Below are 15,000 nucleotides of genomic sequence, written 5' to 3' on the forward strand. Positions count from 1 at the left end.
GAAAAAAAAAAAACTTTATATCACTGATCATGTCAAAGACAAAACCAATGTCTATAATAAAATTAATATATGGTGAACATTAAAATCTCCACAAAATAATAAAGCATCATTATGTATTATATTGTCAGGATGTTTAGGTACCTCTTTACTATCATTCGGATTATATACATTAACAATAATGATAGTTTTGCTATCAAGAAATAATCTAACACCGAGATATTCACCACGAGAGAGAGAGAGAGAGAGAGGGAGAGATAGAGATAGAGAGAGAGAGAGAGAGAGAGAGAGAGAGAGAGAGAGAGAGAGAGAAAGATAGAGAGAGCGAGAGAGAAGAGGAGGAGAGGGCAACCAGACATCTAGACAGAAAACAGAGACAAGACACACCTCAAAAGAAAGATTGCTGAACACGTAGATAACCAGATACTCACACATCACACACAATCCTTCCAGACGAGACACCCACGTGCACTCAAGAACCTCACAATGCACTTGAACATCCTACACAACCCCACATCCTAACCTACCGTAAAACCTCAAAATCATCCTGTACCTTCACACACTCACACACAATCCTTCTTTCGATCCGCGCATGAGGACACGAAGCCCCATGTTAAGTTAACGCTTGAGCCAGACTTGCAGGCCAACTGCGCGTGGGATTGGGATGGGATGCAGGGGGTCATTGTGTACAGACGGGGGGGGGTATGTTGGGGTCTTTTTTTAACCGATTCTTTGGGCACTAGTTTGACCGGTTGTTGCTTTTGGTATTGTTGTTTTATGTTGGGTGTGTTTGTTTGTGTTTGTTTGTGCGTATTTGTTTTTGTGTTTGTGTGTATGCGTGCGTGTGTGTGTGTGTGTGTGTGTGTATGTGTGTGTGTGTGTGTGTGTGTGTGTGTGTGTGTTTACAGGCAGATTACATTCGCTTTTGTTGTTGTTTCGTTGTTTTGTCGAATATGGCGAATAACTTAGTTTTTTTTTATAGAAGTGTTTGGTAGGTTTTATTGAGGAAAACTTGATTCATTTCTACGTTGTTTTTGGAGGTGCGGATCTCCCATCATCTCTCTCTCTCTCTCTCCTTCCATTCTCTCTCTCTCTCTCTCTCTCTCTCTCTCTCTCTCTCTCTCTCTCTCTCTCTCTCTCTCTCTCTCTCTCTCTCTCTCTCTCTCTCTCTCTCTCTCTCTCTCTCTCTCTCTCTCTCTCTCTCTCTCTCAGTGTACAACGAGCACTACGTAGTGGTATCCCGCCAGTGATGCTTTTGGCCCTAACTGGACATCTTCAGTCATCATTTATTTGCATGCATAGTTTGTCGCTATTTTTATGGCTGTTTTCTAGTAGTAGTTTTACTTTCATACATAAACGGGTCGAGGTTACTCATGTGCCTATTGCGCTTGATCGCACTCACACACACACACACACACGCATACATACAAACACACACACACACTCACACTCACACACACGCATACATACAAACACACACACATACTCACACTCACATTCACACTCACACTCACACTCACACACACACACACACACACACACACACACACACACACACACACACACACAAACACACACACACACAAACACAAACAAACACACATACTCACACTCACACTCTCTCTCACACACACACACACACAAACAAACACACACATACTCACACTCAAACTCACACTCTCTCTCTCACACACACACACACAAACAAACAAAAAAAACACTCAATAACACCCTCTCCCTTACCTTCCAGTCCCTAGACTCCCTAACCGAGGCCGCAGTGCCGGAGAACATCAGGCTCGGCCGAGACCTGAACGTCCAGGCCCCCATCGGCGAGCACGCCCTTCTCACCAGGATCAGGGAGATCTCGGAGAAGAACGAAATCTGGAGGTCCTACATCGGCATGGGATATCACAACTGCCGCGTCCCACATGCGATCCTCAGGAACATTTTCGAGAATCCCGGATGGTAATGTATCCTTTGGGGGTGGATTTTGGTTGTTATGGGGATGATAATGATGATAGGAAATGATGAGGGTAATCAGTAATGATAATGATGATAGTTGTAGGAATGATAATGGTTATAATGATGATTATAATAAGGATAATAACCATAACTAAAATACGAGTGATAATAATAATAATAGGAAATATAATACTGATGATGATAGTAATCATAAGAAAATGATAGCTATAACGCGAATTATGAATAATTATTATGATGAAGTCAAATCCAATCTACATAAATAACATTTCTTCCCAGGACAACACAGTACACTCCCTACCAACCAGAAGTGGCCCAAGGACGCCTGGAATCCCTCCTGAATTACCAGACAATGGTGACTGACCTGACTGGCCTTCCTGTGGCAAATGCGTCTCTGCTTGACGAAGGCACAGCGGCTGCAGAGGCGGTTGGGTTGGCGTACAGGTAAGGAAAAGTTCTGGAAGCATTCTTATTCTGGCGAAAGTTAGATACGTTTTGGTGGTTTCAAAGTGTAATTTTGACTTTTTTTTTGTTTTGTTTTTCTGACATGTGCATTAGACTTATCTTATTTATTTCGCTTGGTCTGTTTTGATACTCTTTTAATATGTGTTTTTATTATTATTTATTATTATTATATATTTTTTTAGGCAAAACAAACGTCGAAAAGTCTACCTGTCGGACAAGCTTCACCCTCAGACGCTCGCCGTGGTTCGAACCCGCGCCATTCCTTTGGGTCTCGAGGTCCTTATTGGCGACGTCTTTGACATTGACTTCACTAACCGCGATGTGAGTGCGGTCCTGTTCCAGTATCCAGACACGGAAGGAACCGTCAATGACTTTACGCAGGTTATTGAAAATGCGCAGAGCAATGGAGTAAGTCTCGACTTTTTTTACGTTTCGTTTTTTTTTTATGTCTACTTGTTGATTACTATTTGGCTGGTCTAATTTTTTTCCCTATATTTGGATTGGGTCGTATTTTGGATTAGAATGTGGATGTTATGTATGTATAAGAAAATCACCCTATGAAATATTAAATTACTATTCACCAATCAAACTAGAATAAAACAGTTGAAAAACAATATTCACAAAAAAGAAAATGTATCGGAAGATGAAACAAATACTTCGAAGTTTTCAAAAATCCTCCTGCCTTTTGCAACCGCACCTTGCACTCTAATCACGCCCCAACAACAACCCCCAGCAACCCCCAACTCAACCCCTCCAACCTCCCCACAGACGATGGTGGTGTGTGCAACGGACCTCCTAGCCCTGACGGTGCTCGTCCCCCCTGGCGACCTGGGTGTTGACATCGCCGTCGGGACTTCGCAGAGACTCGGGGTCCCGCTCGGCTATGGAGGTCCTCACGCTGGCTTCTTCGCGTGCAAGAACAACCTTGTGAGGCTTATGCCCGGCAGGATGATTGGCGTGACGAGGTAGGTGGATTTTTTTTTATTTTATTTTTTGATGTGTGGGAGGTTTTGTGTTAAGAAATATTGAAGGATTTTATGTGGTCTGTTTTTAAGATGTGTGTGTGTCGGGGGGAGGGGGTGGGGGGAGGGGGGGATTTGGCTGGACAGGGTGGTAGATTGATAGATTGGTGGAAAAGTTCGAGTAGATAGGTTGATGGATGTATTAATTGATCAATAGATAGGTAACTGTAGATGGATAGAAGTGTAGTGTACAATAAATGAACATACTGATACATAGACAAATAGATCCCTAACTACATAACCAGATAGACTGATTGATGTGTGTGTGTGTGTGTGTGTGTGTGTGTGTGTGTGTGTGTGTGTGTGTGTGTGTGTGTGTGTGTGTGTGTGTGTGTGTGTCTGTCTGTGGGTGTGTTTGTGCATGTGTGTGTATGAAGAACAACCTGCAGGACTGCACCTGATTTAATGCTTTAGTGTAGAACATAAATTGTTAAAGAAATCTTTTGTAAAATATTGAATTAACTTCAAAAGACAAATACTAAAGAAATGTATTCCCAGAGTAAATTTCATTTATGCTTTAAGAGTATGGTATATCCAAACATATATGCAAAAACAAAACACAATATTCTATATACATCAATCTTACAAGCTGTAACTGGATCTCTTAATAAAAAAAATGTATTGGATATGAAATACGATTACAACAGTGTCATAGTTTGCAGCCCCACTCCATATTGCATCTTAACCCCCAGTGTGGACTCTTATCTGAAACACAAAGTAGATGACTCACACACTGGCAACTATGAACTTATTCAGAAAAAAAGATTGTCAAAGCCACCTATGTTTAGATTATAATGAATTTGCATATTCCACTGAACTCTATATAGCCTGCTAAAGATGTGAACAAGAGTTATTGCTGATGTGAAGGAGGTAATACTATTTTTCAAGTAGTGATAGCATTTTCTATCATTTTGATTTACATTTAACTCAGAATTTTAGGCGTATGTTTAGAGGTATTTAGAGAAATTGTTATGAGGAGCATGCATTGTATTTCCAGTGATTAGATTCTAGTGTTTTTGACTTTGTGCATTTGCTTCTGATGCTACTTTGAATTGAGGCATTTGGAAATGTATTATTCATAATAGGGACATCAAGAGATTTGTTATGTTTTTCATGCTTGTTCGTTTGCATAAACAACCTTGTGTGTAGATAAAGTATGTGTGATTGGATGTGCAAATTATTCCAATAAACACACCAATTGAACCTTCAACTTGATAGATCTTAGATGGAAATGTAACTTGGTGAGAATGTATTTTAAGATTTGAAGTTTTACATGTGATTATCAGATCAAACTGAATTCAGTGCTTTTAACCTGAATGTTGGAAGTTCATAATAATATATAGTCAGTACAGTAAGCTTTAGGGATCATTAAGCTGTAACTCCAAGAAGTTGCTTTGTTAGTAAAGTAGAATGACTATTTGATGTCACTACTATTTTAGTATCCCTGAAACACATGTCATCCTGATTTCCAAGTCTCTTGCATGGAAATTACTCTTAAAACTGTTTCACAATCTGGTTTCCTGGAGGTTGTGGAATTTCCAAAGGCAGAAAAGAAGCATGAAGTTAAGGTATAGCTTGCTCTTTTTAGGGATGCTAATGGTAAGGATGCTTACCGACTGGCTCTTCAGACTCGAGAGCAGCACATCCGTCGTGACAAAGCTACCAGCAACATCTGCACAGCTCAGGCATTGCTTGCAAATATGTCAGCTATGTTTGCAGTTTACCATGGACCAGAGGGTTTAAAAGATATTGCTAATCGCATTCACAATGCAACAATCATTCTGTCAAGGGGCCTTCAGTCAGTTGGACACATTATTGAAAATGACATATTCTTTGACACTATCAAGGTAAGCTCTTCTGTTTGTACATGTTAATATGGAAGGTTATTAGCATTTTATCTTTTTGTCTTTCAACCTTTTTTCTTTGATTAAGACAACTTTCCTTTACAGAGCACTGAATGCTTGTTTTTCTTGCTTAACACTGACATCACGACTTGAACGGAGTGTCTTTATGAGTAGCTGTTACAATCCACTCTTTTTCTTGCAGGTTAATCCTACTTTGGCAATCAGTGAGATCAGAATGAGAGCCCAACAGAAAGAAATTAATCTCCGTTACTTCAGAGACGAAACGGTCAGTATTAAGTAAATTCTATATAGATATTTTGCTCTTTGAGATCATAAGATAACATTGTGATTTTCTTGCTGTAGAATGATTTATAATATGGAGATAAACAATATAAAAAATGAATAGATGGAGAAGTAGAGACGTTACTGTAGTAAAAATGTTCATTATTTGTTTCCAAGAACGTTAAGGATGACAGGGAAATCATATCCCCATTTCACAACAGGTTGGAATAGCCCTCGACGAGACAATAGAGAAGGCAGACTTGGACGATTTGTTCTGGGTGTTCAACTGCAGAAACGTTACTGCAGACAAGGTATGCAACTCCTGGCAAATTCGCACAAAAAAAAACTTTCTGCGCTTAATCTTTTGATTAAAGCTTTGCATGGGCCATGATGTGATAGTTTAGCTGTTTCTTGTAAATTCACAAAAAAACTGAACTTTCTGGACTTCATCTTTAGATTAAAACTTTGCTTGGGCTATGATGTGATAGTTTAGATATTTCTTGCTTGTAAAATTAACCAATTTATTTTCCTGTGTATTAGTGAAGTTGAAATGTTTTAAATAGTATAGAAATTTGATATTGATTAAAAAGACTATATATTGAAATGTGAAGTAGTAGCATCTTATTTATATACTAATTGTTTTAATGTCAAGTAAAGAATCAAGCTTACTATCTAATGCTTATTCTCATTACTTTATTAATACGGCAGATAGTATCATAGTCAATATATGATTTGGAGAAGACTGAACTTGAATATCGTAATTTCATATGTTATTACCCATGGATAATGCAAAGAGAAAAATCATTTGCTGGTTATCTATATATATCATTTAATTATTCCATCTGCATAATACGATAAAGTAGGTATGTATATCATATGTCTTTTAATAAGCATATTATGATTAAATGTGCATATTTCGTAACTAGAAATAACTTTTTTTATTTACTTTAAGAATAATTCTCACTGAAGTAAATACAGCTTTGAAGCAAGATTTAGGTGCTTAGATGAGATGACTTTGTTACCTGTTTTTCATGTCTGAGCAGCCTTCAAGTTTCTTGTTTTTCTCTGTTTTTATCTTTACTTTTATCGTTTTTATTGCTTTTATTTGAGATTTTGTCAAATATCTTTTCTCAATTTTGGGGGGGGCGAGGAAGGTCAGATATCGTTGGTATTTTTATCTTTTTATCCATTTATTTATTTTTGTTCTTGTTATTGTTATCTTTAGGGCAATTTCTTTTTCTCTCCTATTTCTTGCTGTGTCACTAATGAAAAGTATGTCTTTTATAGTGACATAGTTTGCTTGGCAGGTTGGTGAGGAAATGTGTTTTATTTTAAGTGATTTTAACTCGTACCAAAGAAAAAAAATGTCGTCATTATCAATATCATTATATTTTATTTTTTTATAGCCAGTAATAGATATAATTTTCTTTTTTTTTATTTAAATAATGAAATGTAATGATAAAATAAAGGATGAATATGTTAAATATTTTAATTTGTATTCAACCAGGAAGCTCATGAATTCTAGAGTAGATGAAACCACTGTTTACCCATTTGATTATTAGTTTACTGTTAGATATTTATACATTGGTTTAAGAAAGACAGAGAGACACCAGTGGTTTTGACTTTTTGTGTATATATAGATGGGGAGGACTTACATTTAGTCAGCACTTCTTGTGTCTATCATCTTCTCCTCCTTCTCTTCCTACTTCTTCAATTTCTCCTTCTTCTCCTTCTCCTTTTTCTTCTTTTTTCTCTTTCTTTTTCTTCTTTTGTCTCCTTCTTCTGCTCCTTTGTTTCCTCCTTTTTCTCCTCCCTTTTTTTTTCTTTCACCTTTTTCTCCTCCTCCTCCTCTTCTTCTTCTACTTCTTCTTCCTCCTCTTCAACACTGTTCATCCTCTTGTTAATTATTGTTTTCATCGATTGTTATATTTGTACATGTAACTCACCCATATCTTCTATTTGCATTTTTTACACCAGTTCTTTCTTTCCTTTCCTCCCTCTCTCCTTTTCATATTCACTTCCAAATTCTGAAATTTGTTTGGGAGATTCAAGTCAGCTCTATGCCGAATACCACCGAGCGTTGATACATCTGTTTGTCTTATTGCTTCCAGGTGGCAGTTCCATTCTTTAATTGCTAATTACAGGTCTCTAGCAATCTCAGTGGAGCTGCTCTGCCCAAGGAACACATCTCCAACACCGGCTTTGCTCGCAAGTCCGACTTCCTCACCCACAGCATCTTCAACACATATCATTCTGAGGCCCAGCTGGTACGCTACATGAAGATCCTGGAGAATAAGGATGTTTCTCTTGTACATTCCATGATCCCACTAGTAAGTTGTCTGGTTGAGTGTTTGTTCTAATGTATTATAGGTAATATCTGTGATTTTTGAAGTGGTTCAGATCATGGGTTTACTTGTCTTGCATTGATAACAAGTGTGTAATCTTGCTGTACTTTCTTCCCCCTAGGGTTCCTGTACGATGAAGCTTAACAGCACGACAGAGATGATGCCTTGTAGCTTCCCGCACTTCACAGAAATCCACCCGTTTGTACCTCCGGAGCAGGCCCTTGGTTACCGGCTTCTGTTTGAAGAGCTTGAGCATGACCTCTGTGAGATCACGGGTTATGACAAAATTTCATTCCAGCCAAACAGGTACGTTTGGTTTCCAGTCAGATAAGTTGATATATTTCATCAGTAGGAAAGTCTATAAAGAAAAATGTTTTCATTGTTCAGCTATTACCAATGCCTAGTAGTGTTTTGTTAAATGATGACTAATTCTGAGACTTATAAAATAGTGAAGAAGAAAGGCAGCTTCACCATCCTTTATTTAATTATGCAGTGGAGCTCAAGGAGAATATGCAGGTCTTCGAGCCATCATGTCCTACCTGGATGCACGTGGTGAGGGACACCGCAACGTGTGCCTAATTCCAACCTCAGCCCACGGTACAAACCCTGCTTCAGCACAGATGGCAGGAATGAAAGTAGAGTCTGTGAATGTTGACAAGGAAGGATCCATCGACTTCAGACATCTCACGGCTAAGGTTCGTGCCTTTTTTTCAAGTTGTGCTTAATGTATTCTCCAGTCAGTCATTGATGACTGTTCCATGTATAGGAGCTTTTGAAAATGTGGAAATAAAAGCCTCTTCTAAGAGTACTTCAGTGAACTAATCTATATTTTAATGATATTACATTTCCTTTAGGCTGTAAGTGGACAGTTTCAGTGAGATAAGGTATTTAGACAGTTGTTTATCATTATTGTTATGCTTAATTTCAGATTGAAAAGCACCGTAAGAACTTGGCCTGTCTGATGATCACATATCCTTCCACCAATGGCGTGTTTGAAGAAACTGTAAAGGATGTCTGCCAAATGGTTCATGATGCTGGTGGCCAGGTGTGTTGTGATTCTTATAATAATTTCTTCTTACAAATTAATTTAATAGTTAACGTCACTGGATCTCAATATTTGAGTTTGTGTAGCTTAAATTATAATAATTTTATTAATACAGAAGTGACACTATGTAATTATTTCTCTACGCACACCTTTAGCAGTATTAAGCAAGACTTTTATGGGACTTTTATTTCAGTTAGGGACAAAGAGAATGTAAAGATATCTAACAGTTTATCATGAATTAGACATATATTCCAGTGAATACCTAGACTTGTAAAGATATCTAACAGTTTATCATGAATTAGACATATATTGAAGTGAATACCTAGACTGCAATAGATCCCCCCTTCATGATAACAGGTGTACTTGGACGGAGCAAACATGAACGCCCAGGTGGGTCTGTGTAGGCCAGGAGACATCGGAGGTGATGTGTCCCATCTTAATTTGCACAAGACCTTCTGCATCCCTCATGGTGGAGGAGGACCTGGCATGGGACCCATTGGAGTGTGAGTGTTGAGAAGATTTTTCTTTCATTTATTTATCTCTCTTTTCATTTTTAATTTAATTGTACTGTTTTCCTATATTTATAATTGTCTCTCTTATTATTATCATTTTTTACTTTTCATTTATCTTCTCTCTTCTTATTTCTTGATTTTTCTTCATCTTTATATTCTATTTCTTCTTTCTGTTCCTTTTCTACAAGAATCTCTTTAAATCACTGCTCTGGAACTTTAAGGGACTCTTGTCCTTTTGCCTTAACAAATTAACACATCATAATTTATTTATTCGATTCACAGGAAGGCCCACCTTATTCCTTACTTGCCAAGTCACCCTATTGTTGACCCCATGGCACTCATGAAGAAGAAGGCTCGCAGTTTTGGTGTTGTGTCCGCAGCCCCCTATGGCTCGGCTGCTATTCTTCCCATCTCTTGGGCTTATGTTAAGGTGAGGATGGTTATTTCTATTATTATTAACATTTGAAAATCTAGTGTGAAGATTAGTAAGGTAATTTGCGGGAGGAGATATGATAAATACTTTTCACCAGCCAACTTGGAATGGTTACATTTGCTACACAATATCCAGAAGTTGTATATGATATGTATACATATTGTAATGTAACATAGTTGTTGGTGGAGAAAATAATCTATCATATAAAACAAAGATCATAAAGTTCCAGACATTTGATAGTTAGGTATTCCACTTCCATTTCATATAATCTTGATAGTTATAGTAACTGCACTTTTATGCAGTTGCAAAAGTGTTATACATTTTTGCATGGCATGAGAACATAGTGTTGGAAGTGTTGCTAGGAAATAGACATATATATTTAACTTTTACTCTTAACAGATGATGGGTCCAAAGGGCTTGAGGGAAGCCACTCAGGTTGCCATCTTGAACGCTAACTACATGGCAAATCGTCTCCAAAAGTACTATAAGGTGGGAGTACCATTCAAGATGGCGATTCTTACATTTCATGTTGGTGTATCATGACATATTGGTATAATTGTATTATTACTTAAGAGCGTACTGAACTGATGTGATTTATGGTTGCAGGTCTTGTACACTGGAAACTGTGGATTGGTTGCTCATGAGTTCATCCTTGACATGCGAGAGTTTAAGAAGACAGCTGGAATCGAAGCTACGGACATTGCAAAGCGTCTGCAGGACTATGGTAATGAATTGCAAACATATGGGAACTGCTCAACTCTGCTTTATTCAAGAGAGAATCTTACATTATTTTCACATTATTTTCATAGCAAGTCTCACCTACCTCTTTTAACTTTCCATCTGATTTATTTTTATCTCTTTCCTTAGGTTTCCACGCTCCCACAATGTCCTGGCCCGTCGCTGGTAGTTTGATGGTAGAGCCAACGGAATCCGAAGACAAGGCGGAACTCGACCGCTTCTGCGATGCAATGATCCGTGAGTGTCCCCTCGAAAAGTGTTCTTAAATCCCTAAAATGACATAGTTATCGAGAAGAATCACATCCTGAAGATAACATTAATACCGTTACGACTCTTCAAAAAAATCCCTCCATTGCAGTAATTCGAGAGGAGATCAGAGACCTGGAAGAGGGCAGGAGTGACCCGAAGTGCAACCCCCTCAACATGTCACCCCATCCCCTGGTGACCGTTACTTCTTCAAACTGGGACCGCCCCTATTCCCGAGAGCAAGCTGCCTTCCCTGCCGTGAGTTCCTTACAAGTTGTGGTTTCAGACTATTTTTTTATTTATTTATATGTTTATAGTTTTATTTTTAAGAGAGAGAGAGAGAGAGAGAGAGAGAGAGAGAGAGAGAGAGAGAGAGAGAAAGAAAGAGAAAGAAAGAGAGAGAGAGAGAGAGAGAGAGAGAGAGAGAGAGAGAGAGAGAGAGAACGAAAGAAAGAAAGAGAAAGACAGAGAGAGAGAGAGAGAGAGAGAGAGAACGAAAGAAAGAGAGAGAGAGAGAGAGAGAGAGAGAGAGAGAGAGAGAGAGAGAGAGAGAGAGAGAGAGAGAGAGAGAGAGAGAGAGAGAGAGAGAGAGAGAGAGAGTGAGTGAGTGAAAGAGAGACAGAGACAAAGACAGAGACAGAGGGAACAAAAGAAAGACAGACAGAGAGAGAAAAAGAGAGACAGACTTTTGAATTTGACTTTGACAAGTTTATTGAGACAGGTGATTACGTACATCTCAAAAGGATGAGGCAACATAGGTTATCCTCACCCCAATCTTAGTTCCTCTTTGGGCTCACATATCTTTTACAAAACCTTACAGCTCTGTCAACATGTTGAAATATATATAGAACAAAAGGCGGATCAATCACAAGCATACAGAGAAAAAGGTTTACATATCAGGAGAGCGATATGACAGTATAAATTATCACCCTCAACATGCTAAGTCCACAGACAGAGACAGAGAGAGAGAGAAAGAAAATGAGAGAGAGAGAGAGAGAGAGAGAGAGAGAGAGAGAGAGAGAGAGAGAGAGAGAGAGAGAGAGAGAGAGAGAGAGAGAGAGAGAGAGAGAGAGAGAGAGAGAGACAGAGAGCGAAATAGAGCCAGAGCCAGAGAGCCAAATAGAGCCAGAGACAGACAGAGAGTGAGCGAAAGAGAAACAGATAGAGAGAGAGTGAGCGAAAGAGAGAGAGAGAGAGACAATGTGAAAGAGAGAGAGAGAGAGAGAGAGAGAGAGAGAGAGAGAGAGAGAGAGAGAGAGAGAGAGAGAGAGAGAGAGAGAGAGAGAGAGAGAGAGAGAGAGACAGACAGAGAGAGAGAACGAAAATTATGCAGACAGTGAGAGAGAGCGAGAGAGAGACAGAGAGACAGCTACAGAGAGAGAGAGAGACTGATAGAGAGAGAGAGAGAGAGAGAGAGAGAGAGAGAGAGAGAGAGAGAGAGAGAGAGAGAGAGAGAGAGAGAGAGAGAGAGAGAGAGAGAGAGAGAGAGAGAGAGAGAGAAAGGGAGAGAGAGAGAGAGTGTGAAAGAGAGAGAGAGAGAGAGAGTGTGTGTGGAAGAGAGAGAGAGAGAGAGACAGTGTGAGAGAGAGAGAGAGAGAGAGAGAGAGAGAGAGAGAGAGAGAGAGAGAGAGAGAGAGAGAGAGAGAGAGAGAGAGAGAGAGACAGAAACAGAGAAAGAAATAAGAATATGTCACATGAATTGCAGTAGTTGTTTGTTTTAATTTCAGTCATGGTCGTCTATGACTCATAAGTGACTGATATAATATTGTTCTCTGAAAGACCACTGAACAAATAAATGTTTACCAAAGTCCATGAGTAAGTCAATTAAAATCTACAATATTGAGATTCTGCCTCGCAGTGGACAGTGAGAAAAACAATTAATAATGATTAAACCACTGACTGATATTTTTTTCATCTGCACCCCTTCGTAATGATTAAACCACTGACTTTATTTATTCATTTTTATCTTCAGCCCTTCGTAATGATTAAACCAATGACTTTGATTTTTTTCTCATCGTCAGCCCTTCGTAATGATTAAACCACTGACTTGATTTATTCATTTTTATCTTCAGCCCTTCGTAATGATTAAACCACTGACTTTATTTATTTATTTTTATCTTCAGCCCTTCGTAATGATTAAACCACTGACTTTATTTATTTTTATCTTCAGCCCTCCGTAAAGATTAAACCACTGACTTTATTTATTCATTTTTATCTTCAGCCCTTCGTAAAGATTAAACCACTGACTTTATTTATTTTTTTATCTTCAGCCCTTCGTAATGATTAAACCACTGACTTTATTTATTTTCTTTTATCTTCAGCCCTTCGTGCGTCCAGAGAGCAAATGGTGGCCAACTGTGGGCCGTATCGATGACATTTACGGCGACCGCAACCTGGTTTGCACTTGTCCGCCGATGGAGACTTACTGCTCACCCTTTGACGATTAGGAGTTTTGGTTGAATCTTGTGTTTTGTAAACATTCTTGAATTCACCATATTTGCAATTTTGAAAAGGTGTAGAAGAAAAGATATCAAGAGGGATTTTTGTATTATTTTTTTGTTTTTTTTCTTAATCTTGTGTTTTGTAAACATTCTTGAATTCACCATATTTGCCATTTTTGAAAATATGTAGAAGAAATGATATTAAGAGGGATTTTTGTATTCTTTTTTTTTTCTTTTTTCTTAATTTTGTGTTTTGTAAACATTCTTAAATTCACCATATTTGCAATTTTTGAAAAGGTGTAGAAGAAAAGATATCAAGAGGGTTTTTTTGTATTCTTTTTTTTTCTTTTTTGTTCTCTATCCTATGTTTAATTTGATATGGGGTTGTCTGCTGGTTTATGAAACCCAGATATTACAGCACAAAGACTTGTTAATCTAAATTAGTATAATCACTCTGTATCACAATCGATATTATAAAAGTGATATGAAATACCACCAATGGTGCACAAATATAGACAATATGGCACTATGCAATCTATTCTGTCTGCAAAGATATGATATGAAATAATTATAGGTGCCTTTTTATACACCATATCCAATAAGACGATCCATTTATAATAAAGGAATTAAATTTTATTTTGTCTATTTGTAAAAATATGCTATTATTATATGCTCTCTTTTATACACCATGTACACTAAGGCAATCAAGTTATAACATATCAATTGGACCTCATTTTGATAGAGATTGACATATCAACCACATTTTTTTTCCTGTCAGTAATTAATATCTGTGTTCTTACCTTCATAATGAGATGTTGTATATGACTATTTAAGTTCATTGGTATGGACTGTACTCACTGCAGTGTGGTGATATTTTCCTATTTTTAATAAAAGTAGAATTAATGTGTTGTGTCTTATTATCAACTTGAAGAAGGTACGTTTTCATAAAAGTATATTTAGAAGTATAATTAGATAACTATTAAAACAGGGATGCAAACAAACAAATAAGGCCATTGTGATGTTCGACTATGTACAGGAAAAAAAAGTTATATTGTAAAACCTGTAGCCTCAACGTTTTATAAAAATGTAATGCAGAATTATCAATAGAAATCTAGTAAACTCTTGCATTTTTTTTAGCAATTCATGACTAGAAAACTGATAGACATATTCAGATGTGGATCATCATCTGTAAAAAAAAAAAAAAAAAAAAAAAAAAGATATTGATGATAAAACTCAAACTTTCTCTTAACATGTTCAAGATCTGATACAAGATTATTATCAATGAACACTAATTTCTAAAGTGTGGCATATTTAGAAATGACATTAATTCATACTACAAAATAATTCAGACCCACATCTGATACCATGTAATATTTTAGCAATAGGAATGTCAACGCTTACTGTGTCTTCTGATCAAGCCTTGTACAGTGACATTGCATTTAATATTAAACATGAGACTCGTCACAATCTCACCAGAATCACCCCCCCCAAAAAAAAAGAAAAAAAAAGTTCAGAAATCTAAGAAAAAAGCTAAACACTGCAATATACAAGGCAAATAAATACTTCAGTAGTCATTAAAGCAGTATGCAATATAGGTAAAATCAGTGTTTTATTAGTTAATGTAAGGAACTTCATATAAAAAGAAAACTT

The 15,000-nt window shown here is 37.5% G+C and overlaps 1 protein-coding gene across 2 annotated transcripts in view; it reads left to right on the plus strand.

Moving 5' to 3' along the window:
• LOC122248491 (glycine dehydrogenase (decarboxylating), mitochondrial) overlaps positions 1 to 14,253 on the plus strand; it is a 33,930-nt gene extending 19,677 nt beyond the window's left edge. The window contains exons 2-20 of one of the 2 annotated variants that reach the window (XM_086533863.1): positions 1,748 to 1,962; positions 2,257 to 2,421; positions 2,625 to 2,850; positions 3,211 to 3,407; positions 5,053 to 5,311; positions 5,511 to 5,594; positions 5,812 to 5,901; positions 7,735 to 7,920; positions 8,057 to 8,241; positions 8,429 to 8,630; positions 8,864 to 8,980; positions 9,338 to 9,483; positions 9,775 to 9,922; positions 10,325 to 10,414; positions 10,532 to 10,649; positions 10,793 to 10,900; positions 11,022 to 11,167; positions 13,231 to 13,394; positions 13,619 to 13,679. In XM_086533863.1, coding sequence (XP_086389989.1) covers positions 1,748 to 1,962; positions 2,257 to 2,421; positions 2,625 to 2,850; positions 3,211 to 3,407; positions 5,053 to 5,311; positions 5,511 to 5,594; positions 5,812 to 5,901; positions 7,735 to 7,920; positions 8,057 to 8,241; positions 8,429 to 8,630; positions 8,864 to 8,980; positions 9,338 to 9,483; positions 9,775 to 9,922; positions 10,325 to 10,414; positions 10,532 to 10,649; positions 10,793 to 10,900; positions 11,022 to 11,167; positions 13,231 to 13,356 — 2,808 coding nt within the window. In that variant the 3' untranslated portion in view covers positions 13,357 to 13,394; positions 13,619 to 13,679. Of the gene's footprint in view, positions 1 to 1,747; positions 1,963 to 2,256; positions 2,422 to 2,624; positions 2,851 to 3,210; positions 3,408 to 5,052; positions 5,312 to 5,510; positions 5,595 to 5,811; positions 5,902 to 7,734; positions 7,921 to 8,056; positions 8,242 to 8,428; positions 8,631 to 8,863; positions 8,981 to 9,337; positions 9,484 to 9,774; positions 9,923 to 10,324; positions 10,415 to 10,531; positions 10,650 to 10,792; positions 10,901 to 11,021; positions 11,168 to 13,230 lie in introns of both variants that reach the window. The other variant, XM_086533862.1, reaches the window with a different exon arrangement.
• Positions 14,254 to 15,000: the final 747 nt, after the last annotated feature.

The sequence above is a fragment of the Penaeus japonicus genome, unplaced genomic scaffold (genome assembly GCF_977035675.1).
Source record: "Penaeus japonicus unplaced genomic scaffold, GWHDUDI00000001_assembly GWHDUDI00000040, whole genome shotgun sequence".
Lineage (NCBI taxonomy): Eukaryota > Metazoa > Arthropoda > Malacostraca > Decapoda > Penaeidae > Penaeus > Penaeus japonicus.